We start from the raw sequence: 15,317 nt of genomic DNA on the forward strand, positions 1-15,317 counted from the left end.
CAGTCAGGGACACCCCACTCCTGTGTACTTCTACCATGGTCATCTGCTAGAAAAACAGAAGAGTCCATTATTAAGACATGTCAAATCTCAGCTGAGTTCCTGTAGTGCTATGGAGGGATTTCTAGGTGTGTGTTTGTTTTACAGAGCCCTGAACTTCGCATATCTGCGATTTCACTGTTCCCAGGCTGATATATATATATATATATATATATATTTTTTTTTTTTTTCAAATAATACTCACATGGGGAAGGGAAAAAGTACCATACTACTGGGATTTTCCTTGGTGCCATGGAACTTCCATGTGGTATCAGGACTTGAGTCTGGACCACACACACAGGAAGGCACGTGTCCTACCCAGTGAGCTGTCTTTCAGGCCCTAAAAAAAAATGTCTTTCTTTAACATTTTCTTAGGGTGGTATTGACTTCTTTGCTTGCTTCTCTCCACATTTGAAGATCTCTTTTTATTGCATGTGGACACACTCTCTTTTTTGTTTTTTTTGGTTGCTTACAGGTAAATTCTGGCTATCTTTGAAATAGCTTTTTCAAAAAACTACATTGGATCTGGGTTCTTTACATTATCATTCTGCTTTTCTTTCACTCAGCATTACAGGTTTTTAACTTAAGAACATAGTTATATATTAATATCTAGTAATTTCTTTCACTTTTAGGAGGAGTTTGCAAACCAAAGCTGATCAGCAAGTCAAACAGCAGAAAGTCTAAATCTCCTATTCCTGGGCAAGGCTACTTAGGAACAGAACGACCCTCTTCTGTCTCCTCTGTACATTCAGAAGGGGATTACCACAGGCCAGCGCAAGGGTGGGCCTGGGAAGATAGGCCATCCTCAACAGGTGAGGAAGTAACTATTGATTCTAACTGCTACAACCAGACTTAAATATAAGCTTATAATCACACCTTATTTAGTACTTCTAAAATCATAGGTCTGGGAGATAGCTCATACTGTAGAGCGTATACTTTACCACATGCTATGTAAACTTAATTTTCTCTTGTCAGGTTCCACTCAGTTTCCATATAACCCTCTGACTATGCGGATGTTAAGCAGTACCCCACCAACACCCATTGCATGTGCTCCAACTTCTATGAACCAAGCAGCTCCTCACCAACAGAACAGGATCTGGGAGCGAGAGCCTGCCCCACTGCTCTCAGCACAGTATGAGACACTGTCGGACAGTGATGACTGAACTGTTCAGAGAAGCAATCTTGGAAGGGCCAGTATGTGGGCAAGGAATGTCAAGTTTTGGGTGGCTTAATTTTATTTGCAGGTCGAAAACCTGCCCCTCCTACAATTTGTGCCCAGAGACTTTTCCCAAGAGCCTGGACCATGGATGAAGAAATGATGAAAATTTATTTGGAGAGTCAAATGGGAGGAGGGATCCAGCCTTTGACATAGGCAATTCAGTGAATAATGATAGAGCAGGGCTGGAATGTAGTTTTTTAAAAAAGTGGACAATTCTGTTCGTATATTTCTTTGTAAAGAAAACCATAATGTCTTTAAATCACTCTTCTGTAAATAGATGATCTTTTTGCAGTGTTTCCCTTCACTGTAGTAGCCGGTGTACTTATGTTCAAAGTAGCACATCAACTTTGGGGGGTAACTTTTAAATCTCTTTTCATCGGTCTTTCTAACTCTCACCTTCTAAACAACCTCACACAGCTCAGCTACATAATGTTGGCTGTAATGGGCATTGTACTTTTATCCAGTTTTGTTTTCCTCTAAACCCAGCTTTCCAGTGATGTTTAAAATCTTGTGGAAATATTTAGATTTTTAACACAGACCCTGTCATAAAAATCTGTATATTAACATAGTAGGGTTGAAAGGCAGGAGAGACAAAATCCTGCTGTACTGTAAATTTCCAGTGCAGACTTTTAATTTTTTTATATATATTAGTAACACTGAAAAAAATTGCATGGGGATATTATAGTTCAGTTTTTAAACTTTTAAATGCTTATTTGAGCATACCTCACTGTTATGCACCACTGGTAATTTTACTATGCCCCAGGTATTCCCCCCCCCCCCATTTGATGCAGCCCATCAAGGTTTTTGTTTTGAAATAAATTTGACTACCCTGTCCATAGCCACAGTAGATTATTTGTGATTTAAAGTTCTTGGTGTCTCATTTCAAAGAAAAAAAAAAAGTACTTTTCTTTAGTTTGATACGTATATTGTTAGCTGAGTTAGAAGAGAAAAATCTGCCTTCTAGATTTGCTTTGTGTTGCATCCTGAACTTAAATCTTTCTTTCTATGTGACAGCACTTAATCTTAATTTTATTCCTAGTGGCAAGTTCAGTGTTTTCATTTCTCTGAATCTCACTAATTGTAAACTAATTAAGGTACTAGAGGATCAGTTTTACTGTTCACTAATAGCAGCTTACAACATAAGTAGAACACTGAAGCATCCTTCTAGCACATAGATTTTAACAGTTTTGAGTGGGTGCCTAGAAAGGGGGAGAAGCACATCTCTCAGGATGTTAAAAATCTGCATTTTACAGACTTATTCATAGACTTAAAGTTCTTAACAAAAGTATTCAAGTGTCAAAAAAAAAAGCAGCTCTGTGATTAACTAGTGACTGAATGTCTTTTTTGTAATGAATATTTCATATGCATGATCCAGACCCCACACAAATTGCTATGCCTTTAGTGCCAAATCTCTTATTTTACAGATAAAGACACTTGTTCAGTTCTTTACCCATATACTTAATGACAAACACAGGTCGGTCACAAACCCACATCTATTTGAATTTAAAGCCTTCATTTGTATTACTGGTTCCATTCATGAATACTTAGTAAACTTAGCAGGCTTAGTGGTAAATCCCCACTACCTAGAAATCTGGTATCACATTACTATAAATACTTACATACATACAAAAACTTTAATATGAATGAAAATAGTGACTAAATGTTTTGTACTTAGCAGTTTTCTGCTTACAACTTTTCCCCCTTTTTGTTGCCCTTGTTTTTTATTGTTGTTGTGTTATTATTATTGTTGTTATTGATATCGTTGTTGGACAGGACAGAGAGAAATGGAGAGAGGAGGGAAGACAGATATGGGGAGAGAAAGATAAGACACCTGCAGACCTGCTTCACCGCTTGTGAAGCGAAACCCCCTGCAGGTGGGGAGCTGGGGGCTTGAGTTGGGATGCTTACGCCGGTCCTTGCACCATGTGTGCTTAACCCGCTGCACTACCACCTGACTCCCTAAAACTTTTTTTTTTAGTTACTGGTGGTGATTTAGAGATTGCCAACAATTTACACTATCAGTTATGCAAGGGAGATTATGGCATCTTTCTATAAATTAAACTATTCTGAGTATAAGAGTTTTCAAGAATTAACCTTCTTACTGGAGGGTCCCAAGGTGAGCAACTGTTAACCACTCACTCCCATCTTCATCACAATGCAAAGTGTGTTGAACTTCATTTACTGTCACATGGAGGAGATATTTCAGAATGGGAGATGAACTCCAATATTATTTCTTAGAACAATGAAAGAACAGCATTCTCACATGGCTTATCATGTGAGCAAACCATCTGCAAGGGGGAAAAGGGTCACCTCAGCAAGACTGACAGGGTTTGTTGCTAACTTAGCTATAAACTGAGGCATGATAGGCTGAGATCTCAGCATTCTCAACCTACATCCTTATGTGTGATATTTGGGCCTCACAACTAAATCAAGGTCTTCCTAAATAATGTATGCAGAAGTATTAAAACAGGCCAATTTCCAGTGCATGCTTATGATTGGAAGTTTCATAATGCTTTAATTTTAGTATGCTGAGTAAACTTAATTTTAAAATATTTATACCCTGGAAAATAGTGACATACTATGACTCAAATAATTTTAATGTTATTTTTAGCAACTCATTTTGAATTTAGACCTGTTAGTAAAGAGTATCAGTTCTCCTCCTGCTTTGCTAGCTTGTTTTGCAACAATGCAAATGAATTTGAATGAGGAAACCAACTAGAAGAGTCTGTCTCTCTGAAAACTCCTACAACTTCTCCAGCATTGGGATCACGAGTTAAATAATTATAGAGGAGCAAAAATTCTTAAACCTAGAATGAAAAACCTTTCAGAAACCCCACCAGTTGTGCAAAGGTGAAAACATTCTCAGTGCAGGTGAGTGGCTGACTACTATTCAATAATAATTGTTATTAATAATTATAACTTAAGCCCTTTCAACACTCCAGTGCATTAATACCATTAATTTATGGGTTATTTTAAAAAATCATGTCTATGTTAAAATGACTTATGCTACAGATTCTGGGTTAGTCTTGATTAGATAAAGTAGGTAGGTGGTAAACAATAGCTGAACTTAGAACATGGGAAGAAATTTATGTCTACAAATAAAAAAATTCTGCTTTTCAGCCCATCAAAATAGCCATCTGGATAGTGTGCTGCTTTGTCATGTGTACAATACAGGTTCAAGCCTGACCCCGACCAGACCAGAGGGAGCTTTTTATCTTTCCTTCTCTCTGTCTCTCTCTCCATATATACCTGTGAAAAAGTTGACTGACCTAGAGGAGTGAAGCCCTAGTGATGATTAAAGAGAGATTCAGTTTAACCCCAAGAGGATTTGGACATTAGGGGCATTATTATTTTTTATTGTTTTTGTTTATTGAATAGAGAGAGCCAGAAATTGAGAGGGAATGGGTTGAGAGGGAATGGGTTGAGAGGGAGAGCGACAGACATCTGCATCCCTGCTTCACCACTTGTGAAGCCTTCCCCCTGCAGGTGGGGACTTGGGGCTCGAAACTGGGTCCTTGTGCATTGTAATGTGTGCTCAACCACCTGGCTCCCTATTTATTTTTCTACAGAGCATGGCTCAGTTCTGGCTGTGATGGTGCTGAGGATTGAACCTGGGACTTTGAAGCCTTAGGCATGAGAATATCTTTGCTATCTTCCCTGCCCCAGGGTTTTTATTAACCCTTGAGTAAATTACTTTTTTTTTAAATGAGAACTGAAAAGATTACAGATACATACAAAGTTGTATAGGCTCTAGTTTACTGTGAAAGAATTCCTCTTAGTAAGTACATAAGTCCCACTTATACCCCAATAGTCAAAGGAACTCCTCCACAGGATCTAGAAAAAAAAATGCCTTTCTCCTCGTTAAGTTAAAACACACAGTATACATCTTAATAGCAGTCTATTAATTTAAGGTCATATGACCTTAAATCATGATCTTCTCTAAAAGCTAAGAGAATTTCATTTGTATCTTTACTTAGCAGATAAGGATTCTGAAACTCAAAGTCATAAACCCATAACTAGGATCCAGTTCAACAGTTCTTCTAATGCATACCAGATTTCTGGTATGCATACCCACAATGCATACCAGAAATTACTAGGGAGTGGAATTAGGAGACCACTCACCTACTAGAGCACTGGCCTTAGCATGCATGAGTTCCTGGGTTCAAGTCCTGACAACACTGGGGGAACTCCACAGACAGTGAGTGGTGTTGAGATGTCTTTCTTTCTCTGTTTCTCCCCCTCTCCACATAGAGTGAAAATGTCAGCTTGGGAAGATTGCTTACCAGTATCCCACAATGATTTCATTCCCCAACACTGTGTGTGTTTTAGGTGGGTTGAGGGTGGGGGAAGAAATTACTAGGGAGGTGTTAAACACCATGCTTGTAGAATCCTGCCCTGAAAGTTTCGTGAGAAAATTTGGGGTACAGCTCAGTCTGTACCTTTCTATGCATCTTTAAAAGCTCAGGTACCTTACATTAAGTTAAAAAAGGTGAGTGCTCAGTACAGACAAGAGATCACATGGTAACTCTCTTTTATCAACTATATGTAATCAGATAAATACAAAAACATACAATTCACTTTTATTTATAATCAAATGGTATCAGACTCAAGTGCATAATTCCTACAGTAAGGCTTCATATTGGGTGCTGACAGCAAACTAGGATATTTTTCTCCTTTATGTTAAATTCCAAACTGGCTTTGTGAAATAATTAAAAAAGTGACTCACCGTAATCCCCTTTATTCATGAGACAGGTACTCTGGTCTGCCAGATATTGAAAAAATAAGAAGGGCAGCAAATCAGTGGACAAGAAAGTATCTCACAATTGAGATGCCTGACATAGGCACCACACCATCTTAATCAATAACTACACTTAGACCAGCACAGACAGCACCTAACCATATTTTATAACTGAAAAGCATCATTTGGCACTCATTCTTACAAGTCAAAACGTTTGTTTTCTTTAAAAGAAAAGTGGCAGTGTATACAGAGTTTCCTTCACCAAAGATATATGTATGTATATAGGAAAGAGAATCAGTCCCACTTACATCCCTTTCCAAATATATATCAATAATAATAAAAATAGTGTTCCTTTGTGTTAACTAAAAAAAATTTTCTATTCCTGGGGGCAGGTGGTGTCACATCCAGTTAAGCAATGTATTACCATGCACAGGACCTGAGGTCAAGTCCCTGTTCCCCAACTGCAGGGTAGATGCTTCACGAAGAGTGAAGCACATCTGCAGGTGTATATCTCCATCTCTATCTTCACTCCTCTCAATATTTCTCTGTCCTATCAAATTAAATAGAAGAAAATAAATGGAAAAATAGCCACCAGGAGCAGTGGATTTGTAGTGCTGGCACCAAGCCTCAGCAACAGCTCTGGTGGCAAAAAAATAAATAAAAATTGCCATTCCCTTAGGCAAATGATTCTCCACAAGACTACTAAGGTAAGAACATCTATCTGCACATCTTGCATTTATATATATTGAGGCAGAATAATAAATGGAAACTTGAATATCAAGGGCACATGATATAACCATTGATTTGGATGTCATTGAGACTGGACTAATAGTGGTTACTGGAAATTCACTGATAAAAAGGGATTTATGGCTTGACAAAGTTAAATCAGAGTGCTTTTTCTTGACAGCTCAGCCAACTCTTCCCTGATGTGTTGTATAGAAACCTCATCTCTTTTCAGCTCTGCTTGCTTCAGTGCTTCCTGGTAGATCTCTTTTGCTTGTGCATATCGTTCTAAAACAGCCCGAGAAAAGGGAGAAGAAGATGTTTTTTCAAAGCAATTCTGAAAACACTAGCGATGATATACTTCTAATTCACTGTGTGCTTAAATGGCAGGCTGGTGATGCTTCATGTCACCTCCATTTGACAAGCTGGCTCAGAAGCTCAGCCTATGGAATTACTTTCCATTGAACCCTGAACTCTTACTCCATTAGCCAAGGACTTCACTGCTGGTGGTGTGGTTAAAGAGTTTTGTCTTTTCAGGCTTCTGAAAATTACAGGTGAGGCTGTAATTTTCATCAATTTCAACATTAGCAGTATGGCATAGTATGACTGATAAACTGATAGTTTTCTCAAACCTGATGTAAGCGTAATAGGCTAGCTAGTGCTTCAGAACTATAGAAGTTATGTGAATGGAGCATAATCGATTTCAACTAAATATACATCCCTTTTCTGCCTTCTCACTTCAGGAGCTTCCTCACTGCCCCCCTGTGCTCCCCAAGCATCATTTTACAGATTTACAAATCCAGTGATATCCCTCCCTAAAGCAAGTCAGGATTCATAGCTCCCTACCTCTGTGCATCAGAATTGCTGCTAGGTTGCGGAGCAGCATGTGTAGCTCAGGATGTTCTATCTGTCTTGCCAGATCTGATGCCTTTTGCACATAAACAAAGGCCTCATCAAAAAGGCCCTGTGCGTCCAGGGTGGTGGCCAGGTCACTCAGTAGAACAATTGTCTATATACATGAGAGGGAAAACAAAGTTTTTGTTCTCAAACATATACCTATACAGGTTTGACATTAATTCTTTTTTATGAACTCTGAATTTGTTTCTCTGCATAGAGAAACAAAAATGGACCATGACTTTTCTGACAACCAATAATTAAGATTTCATCATTCCACAAACTGAGGGGCAAAATTAACAATTCATGTACATTTATCATTCACACTATACAGTGAACAGCATTACTTTCGCTATGGAGGATTATATAATTCTAGAAATTAAGGATCAAAATGAGAATTTATTAATATAACTAATATTTTAAAAATATTGTTATTTATTTATTATTGAACAGAAACAGAAGTTGAGAGGGCAGGGGGAGGTAGAAAGACAAGAGAAACACTTGCAGCCCTGCTTCACCACTCATGAAGCTTTCCCCCTGCAGGTGGGGTCCAGAGGCTTGCACCCAGGTATTTGTGCACTTATAATGTGACCACTTAACCAGGTGCACCACTGCCTGGCCCCTTAATATAACTAATTATCAAACTAGAAGTACCAAATGAGAAATAACAGTTAAAAAACATTAAACTAGGGGGTTTGGCGGGAGTGCAGTGGGTTAAGCACACATGGCACGAAGTGCAAGGACTGGCAAAAGGATCCCAGTTCAAGCCCCTGGCTCCCTACTTGCAGCAGGGGGTCAATTCACAAGCGGTTAAGCTGGTCTGCAGGGTCTATCTTTCTCACCCCCTCTCTGTCTTCCCCTCCTCTCTCCATTTCTCTGTCCTATCCAACAACGACATCAATAACAGTAATAATCACAATGATAAAAAACAAAAGGGAAAAAAATGTTAAACTGTGATCTCATTCAGGTTCAGCAATCCTGAGAAGCCAGTCTATGAAGCTTTGCTGTTTTATTAACATCATTTCTACTACTGACTTTGAGGTCCATAGAGAAGAAACATCTCATTTTAGGAAGATTCCCATTATGTAACACTTATTGGTACTAACAAGGCCCATATAAATTATGCTTTAACCTTTATTTTTTAAATATTTTTATTGAAGGAGTTAATGCTTTACAGTGCAGTCAATGACACATGAGTATAATTTCATATGCACCAGGACCCCAAAGTTCTCTTCCACATTTCCTTCCCCAGAATCCTTTGCTTTGATGCAATAACCCTTACTCTAATATGTGATGACTTTAATTCCATGTCTGCCTTGCTGTTATTCCTCAATGATATTCAATTAGGGTGACTTGTACAGTCTCTTTCCAGGAAATCATTTATAGACCAAATTTCTATCTTCCACATTTTTAAAAAAGATTTTCTATATTTGTTAATGAGAAAGAAGGGAGAGAGAAAGAACCAGACATCACTCTGGTACATGTGCTGCTGGAGTTTGAACTCGGCTCATGCTTGAGGTCAACTGCGTCACCTCCTGGACCACCATAACCGTTTTGCCTTGCTCAATTACTCTAACCTTGTAAAATATTCAGACTAGTTCAAATTTTGTGTCCTATGTTGCATTCACAAACAAAGCAATATCCACTACCTCTAAGAATTTGACAGAAACACAAAGAAGTGGTTTCAAGTTGAAAGTTCATTTTTTTGGTTATCTTTATTTATTTATAGGATAGAGACATCCAGGAATTGAGAGGGACGGGAAGACAGAGAGACAAAGAAACAACTGCAGCCCTGCTTCACCACTTTCCCATTGCAGGTAAGAGAGCAAAGGGCTTAAATCTGGGTCCTTGTACACTGTAATGTGTAGGCTTAACCAGGTGTGCTACCACCCAGTCCCAAGAAGTAATTTCAATATGCTTAATATTCTTAAAAGAAAACTTTGGTCTCTTAAAGACCTAGAAGAAGAACAACAAAGGAATCCTAAAGCAACCACAAGGACAGAAATCACTAAAGTTAGGGCAGAAATAAATAACATTGAGAATAGGAAAACCATACAAAAGATCAATGAAAGTAAATGTTGGTTCTTCGAAAGAGTGAACAAAATCGACAAACCTTTAGCCAGACTCACAAAACAAAAAAGGGAGAAGACCCAAATAAATCGGATACTAAATGAAAGAGGAGATATCACAACAGACATTGCAGAAATTCAACATATCATGCAAGGCTTCTATGAACAACTATATGCCACCAAGCTAGAGAACCTGGAAGAAATGAATGATTTCCTAGATACCTACCAACTTCCAAAACTAAGTCAAGAGGAAGTGGATAACATGAACAGGCCCATCACATCTAATGAAATTGAAATAGTTATTAAAAATCTTCCCAAAAATAAAAGTCCTGGACCAGATGGTTTTACAAATGAATTCTACAAAACTTTCAAAGAAGAACTAATACCTCTACTTTTAAAAGTCTTCCAGAAGATTGAAGACACTGGAATACTCCCTGCCAGCTTCTATGAAGCCAACATCACCCTGATACCAAAAGCAGACAGGGACACAACCAAAAAAGAAAACTACAGACCAATATCTCTGATGAACATAGATGCAAAAATATTTAACAAAATTCTAGCCAACCGGATACAGCAGTATATCAAAAAGATTGTTCATCATGACCAAGTGGGGTTCATCCCAGGCATGCAAGGTTGGTTTAATATACGTAAGTCAATCAATGTGATCCACCACATCAACAAAAGCAAGACCAAAAACCACATGGTCATATAAATAGATGCAGAGAAAATACAACATCCCTTTATGATCAAAACACTACAAAAAATGGGAATAGATGGACAATTCCTCAAGATAGTGGAGTCTATATATAGCAAACCTACAGCCAACATCATACTCAATGGTGAAAAACTGGAAGCATTTCCCCTCAGATCAGGTACTAGACAGGGCTGCCCACTATCACCATTACTATTCAACATAGTGTTGGAAGTTCTTGCCATAGCAATCAGGCAGGAGCAAGGAATTAAAGACATACAGATTGGAAGAGAAGAAGTCAAACTCTCCTTATTTGCAGATGACATGATAGTATACCTGGAAAAACCTAAGGAATCCAGCAAGAAGCTTTTGGAAATCATCAGGCAATACAGTAATGTGTCAGGCTATAAAATTAACATTCAAAAGTCAGTGGCATTCCTCTATGCAAACACTAAGTTAGAAGAAATTGAAATCCAGAAATCAGTTCCTTTTTCTATAGCAACAAAAGCTATAAAATATCTGGAGTAATCCTAACCAAAGAAGTGAAAGACTTGTATACTGAAAATTATGAGTCACTACTCAAAGAAATTGAAAAAGACACAAAGAAGTGGAAAGATATTCCATGTTCATGGGTTGGTAGAATTAACATCATCAAAATGAATATATTATCCAGAGCCATCTACAAATTTAATGCTATCCCCATCAAGATCCCAAGCACATTTTTTAGGAGAATAGAACAAATGCTACAAATGTTTATCTGGAACCAGAAAAGACCTAGAATTGCCAAAACAATCTTGAGAAAAAAGAACAGAACCGGAGGCATCACACTCCCAGATCTCAAACTGCATTATAGGGCCATTGTCATCAAAACTGCTTGGTACTGGAACATGAACAGACACACTGACCAGTGGAATAGAACTGAGAGCCCAGAAAGAAGACTAAGGCAAGTATAAACCTATGGGACTACATCAAATTAAAAAGCTTCTTCACAGCAAAAGAAACCACTACCCAAACCAAGAGACCCATCACAGAATGGGAGAAGATCTTTACATGCCATACATCAGATAAGAGTTTAATAACCAACATATATAAAGAGCTTGCCAGACTCAACAACAAGACAACAAATAACCCCATCCAAAAATGGGGGGAGGACATGGACAGAAGAGATCCAAAAGGCTGAGAAACACATGAAAAAATGCTCCAAGTCTCTGATTGTCAGAGAAATGCAAATAAAGACAACAATGAGATATCACTTCACTCCTGTGAGAATGTCATACATCAGAAAAGGTAACAGCAGCAAATGCTGGAGAGGGTGTGGGGTCAAAGGAACCCTCCTGCACTGCTGGTGGGAATGTCAATTGGTCCAGCCTCTGTGGAGAACAGTCTGGAGAACTCTCAGAAGGCTAGAAATGGACCTACCCTATGACCCTGCAATTCCTCTCCTGGGGATATATCCTAAGGAACCCAACACATCCATCCAAAAAGATCTGTGTACACATATGTTCTTGGCAGCACAATTTGTAATAGCCAAAACCTGGAAGCAACCCAGGTATCCAACAACAGATGAGTGGCTGAGCAAGTTGTGGTATATATACACAATGGAATACTACTCAGCTGTAAAAAATGGTGACTTCACTGTTTTCAGCCGATCTTGGATGGACCTTGAAAAAATCATGTTGAGTGAAATAAGTCAGAAACAGAAGGATGAATATGGGATGATCTCACTCTCAGCCCGAAGTTGAAAAACAAGATTAGAAAAGAAAACACAAGTCGAACCTGAAATGAAATTGGAGTATTACACCAAAGTAAAAGACTCTGGGGTGGGTGGGTGGGTGGGGAGAATACAGGTCCATGAAAGATGATGAATGACATAGTGGGGGTTGTATTGTTAAATGGGAATCTGGGGAATGTTATCTGGGGAATGTTATGCATGTACAAACTATTGTATTTACTGTTGAATGTAAAACATTAATTCCCCAATAAAGAAATAAATTATTAAAAAAAAAAAAAATGAAATGGTAGATTACACAATGGCTATGCTAATTATTCTCATGCCTGAGGTTTTCTTTCCTGCGCACACCTAGGGTGTGTCTCCATCTTGAATGGGTGTATCAAAAGGTTAAAAAGATGTTGTTGATATGTAAAAGTCTCAAATTCCTTCTCTATTAGAAACGTTAGATTGCGCTATGGTTATGCTAATAACAAGTTTTGTTTCATAGTAAGTAAATTACAGCCAGCTGCCTTTGGGACTCTAGGCCATTCCCCGCCCCATGCAAATGCCTGTCGAGGCAAGTACACCCCCCAGAGTCAAGAAATGTTTTTTTTTAAGCTGATAAAGTTTTGCCCACAGAGGCAAAAAAAATGGCCCCCTCAGGCCTTCCCTTGGCAGCACACTGGTTCTTGTTACTTGCTTAACTGTTTCTCCATGTTTGTGCCAGTTTCTTTTTTAAAAATGCCTGTATGATAGAGGTTTCTGTTCATCCCACACCCCTGATACAAAAAAAAAAAAAAAAAAAGAAAACTTTGGTCTCAAGCCCCTGATCCCAGGGGGGAGGCTTCACAAATGGTAAAGCAGTGCTGCAGGGGAGTGTGGTGTGTATGTGTGTGTCTATCTCTCCTTTCACTCTGTATTTTTGTCTCTAACCAATAAAATAATAGAAGATTTTAAGACTCATATATTACTACTATTATTTTTTTTCCTCCATGGTCATCACTGGGGCTCTATGCCTGCACTACAAATCCACTGCTCCTGGAGGCCTTTTCCCCATTGCTGTTGCTGTTATTGTTGTTGCTGGATAGGACAGAGAGAAACTGAGAGAGGAGGAGGAGACAGAGAGGGGGAGAGAAAGACAGACACCCACAGACCTACCTCACTGCCTGTGAAGCAATGCCCTGCAGGTGAGGAGCAAGGGACTCAAACCAGAATCCTTACACCACTCCTTGCGCTTCAAGCTGTGTACTTAACCCACTGTGCTACCGCCTGCCCCCCCCATTATTTTGTTTTTTGCTTAAATTCTGTGTCCTAGTTCTTCAACTTTGCTTAGTGTCTCTTCTTCCTTTGCTGCACCAGCACTTTACTTGTGCAACAAGAGGTAAGGATCTGTTCCTCATAAGATGCAGTATTCTACAATAGGGTGCTGTGAACTGTGGTGCACCCAAATAGCACAGGTAACTGCTAAAACCTTAGGTGAAGCTGTTTTGAATGGCTACTCTGATACGTAAAGCATTGCTCTTGTAAAATGTTCCAGGCAGGGAGTCGGGTGGTAGCTCAGCGGACTAAGTACACATGGAACAAAGCGCAGGGACTAGCATAAGAATCCCAGTTCGAGCCCCTGGCTCCCCACCTACAGGGGAGTCGCTTCACAAGCGGCGAAGCAGGTCTGCGGGTGTCTATCTTTCTCCCCCCCAACCCCCGTCTTCCTCTCCTCTCTCCATTTCTCTCTGTCCTATCCAACAACAATGATATCAACAATAACTACAACAATAACTACAACAATAAAACAACAAGGGCAACAAAAGGGAATAAATAAATAAATATTTTTTAAAATGTTCTAGGCAGATCTAATTATCAGCAGTCTCATTTTTTTAACCAAACGGGAGTGGTAGCAGGAAAATAAGGATAGGACTACTTGCTGATTACCTTTTCCCAGTTCACACCCATACATTGTAGAACCTTTTGGTTTATAATCATTCATCATGTTTCTTTTTCTTACCTGTGGGTGTCTATCTCCTAGCATTTCTTCAGAAATCTGCAAAGCCTTTTCATACATTCTCTGTGCCTGTGATGGCTGCTTGGAGAACAGAAGGTATCGAGCATAGGCATCTAAGCACATACCAAGGAGGAGGTAAGTATTCACTTTCTCTTCTACTAGAAAAAACAAAGCAGTGTTAGAATATAACAAGTATGGGAGTCAGGCGTAGCTCAGCGGGTTAAGCGCAGGTGGCGCAAAGCACAAAGATCGGCATAAGGATCCCGGTTCGAGCCCCCGGCTCCCCACCTGCAGGGGAGTTGCTTCACAGGTGGTGAAGCAGGTCTGCAGGTGTCTATCTTTCTCTCCCCCTCTCTGTCTTCCCCTCCCTCTCTCCATTTCTCTCTGTCCTATCCAACAACAATGACAGCAATAACAACAACGATAAACAACAAGGGCAACAAAAGGGAAAATAAATAAATAAATGTAAAAAAATTAAAATAAATATTTTTTAAAAAAAGAATATAACAAGTAGGGGCTGGGCAGTGGTGTAGTAGGTTAAGCGCACATGACAGGAAGCACAAGGACCAGCATAAGAAGCCTTGTTTGAGCCCGGCTCCCCTTGCTCTCCTGCAAGGGGGGGAGGGGTCGCTTCACAAGTGGTGAAGCAGGTCTACAGGTGTCTTTCTCTCCCCCTCTGTCTTCCCCTCCTCTCTCTCTCTGTCCTATCCAACAATGGCAGCAATAACAATAATGATAATAGCAACAACAATAAACAATAACGGCAACAAAAGGGAAAAAAAATAGCCTCCAGGAGCAGTGGATTTGTAGTGCAGGCACGGAGCCCCAGCAATAACTGGAGGCAAAAAAAAAAAAGAAGAAGAAGAAGAAAAGAATATAACAAATATACTACTGTTACTAAGAAAAAAAGTGATATCAAATGAACAGATTTCTAATAGTATAAAACCCATGGAGTGTATTTTTACTTTTAAATAAAGGATGAGAAAGAGGAGACATACTGCTCGTTCCTTTGCTTGTGAAGCTCCCCCCTATGGACCTCCTAAAGGTGGGCATCAGAGTCTTGGTGCATGGTAGCATGTGCTCACTGAATGTTTCATATCATTTCAATACTCCTAATCTTTAGTATCAAGCAGTGACAATTTAGGTGGATTCATACCTTTAATTCAATGAGATACTCAAAAATACCTGGAATTGTGAAACTTTCCCCAAAATTTTAAATAAGTTGGAAACTAATATT

At 39.2% G+C, this 15,317-nt stretch overlaps 2 protein-coding genes across 21 annotated transcripts in view; one reads left to right on the forward strand and one right to left on the reverse strand.

The window, feature by feature from the left end:
• Positions 1–2,093, forward strand: part of NCOR1 (nuclear receptor corepressor 1) — a 218,119-nt gene extending 216,026 nt beyond the window's left edge. For all 15 annotated transcript variants that reach the window (XM_060203136.1, XM_060203140.1, XM_060203137.1 and 12 more), the window contains 2 exons: positions 669–848; positions 1,012–2,093. In XM_060203136.1, coding sequence (XP_060059119.1) covers positions 669–848; positions 1,012–1,199 — 368 coding nt within the window. In that variant the 3' untranslated portion in view covers positions 1,200–2,093. The remainder of the gene's footprint in view (positions 1–668; positions 849–1,011) is intronic.
• A 3,730-nt stretch (positions 2,094–5,823) lies between these two features.
• TTC19 (tetratricopeptide repeat domain 19) overlaps positions 5,824–15,317 on the reverse strand; it is a 32,322-nt gene continuing 22,828 nt past the window's right edge. For 4 of the 6 annotated variants that reach the window (XM_060203157.1, XM_060203159.1, XM_007526168.3 and 1 more), the window contains 3 exons: positions 14,084–14,238; positions 7,563–7,725; positions 5,824–7,004 (listed from right to left, as the gene is read on the reverse strand). In XM_060203157.1, the coding sequence (XP_060059140.1) occupies positions 6,874–7,004; positions 7,563–7,725; positions 14,084–14,238 (449 nt within the window). In that variant the 3' untranslated portion in view covers positions 5,824–6,873. The remainder of the gene's footprint in view (positions 7,005–7,562; positions 7,726–14,083; positions 14,239–15,317) is intronic. The other 2 variants (XM_060203158.1, XM_060203160.1) reach the window with 2 other exon arrangements.

The sequence above is a fragment of the Erinaceus europaeus genome, chromosome 12 (genome assembly GCF_950295315.1).
Source record: "Erinaceus europaeus chromosome 12, mEriEur2.1, whole genome shotgun sequence".
Lineage (NCBI taxonomy): Eukaryota > Metazoa > Chordata > Mammalia > Eulipotyphla > Erinaceidae > Erinaceus > Erinaceus europaeus.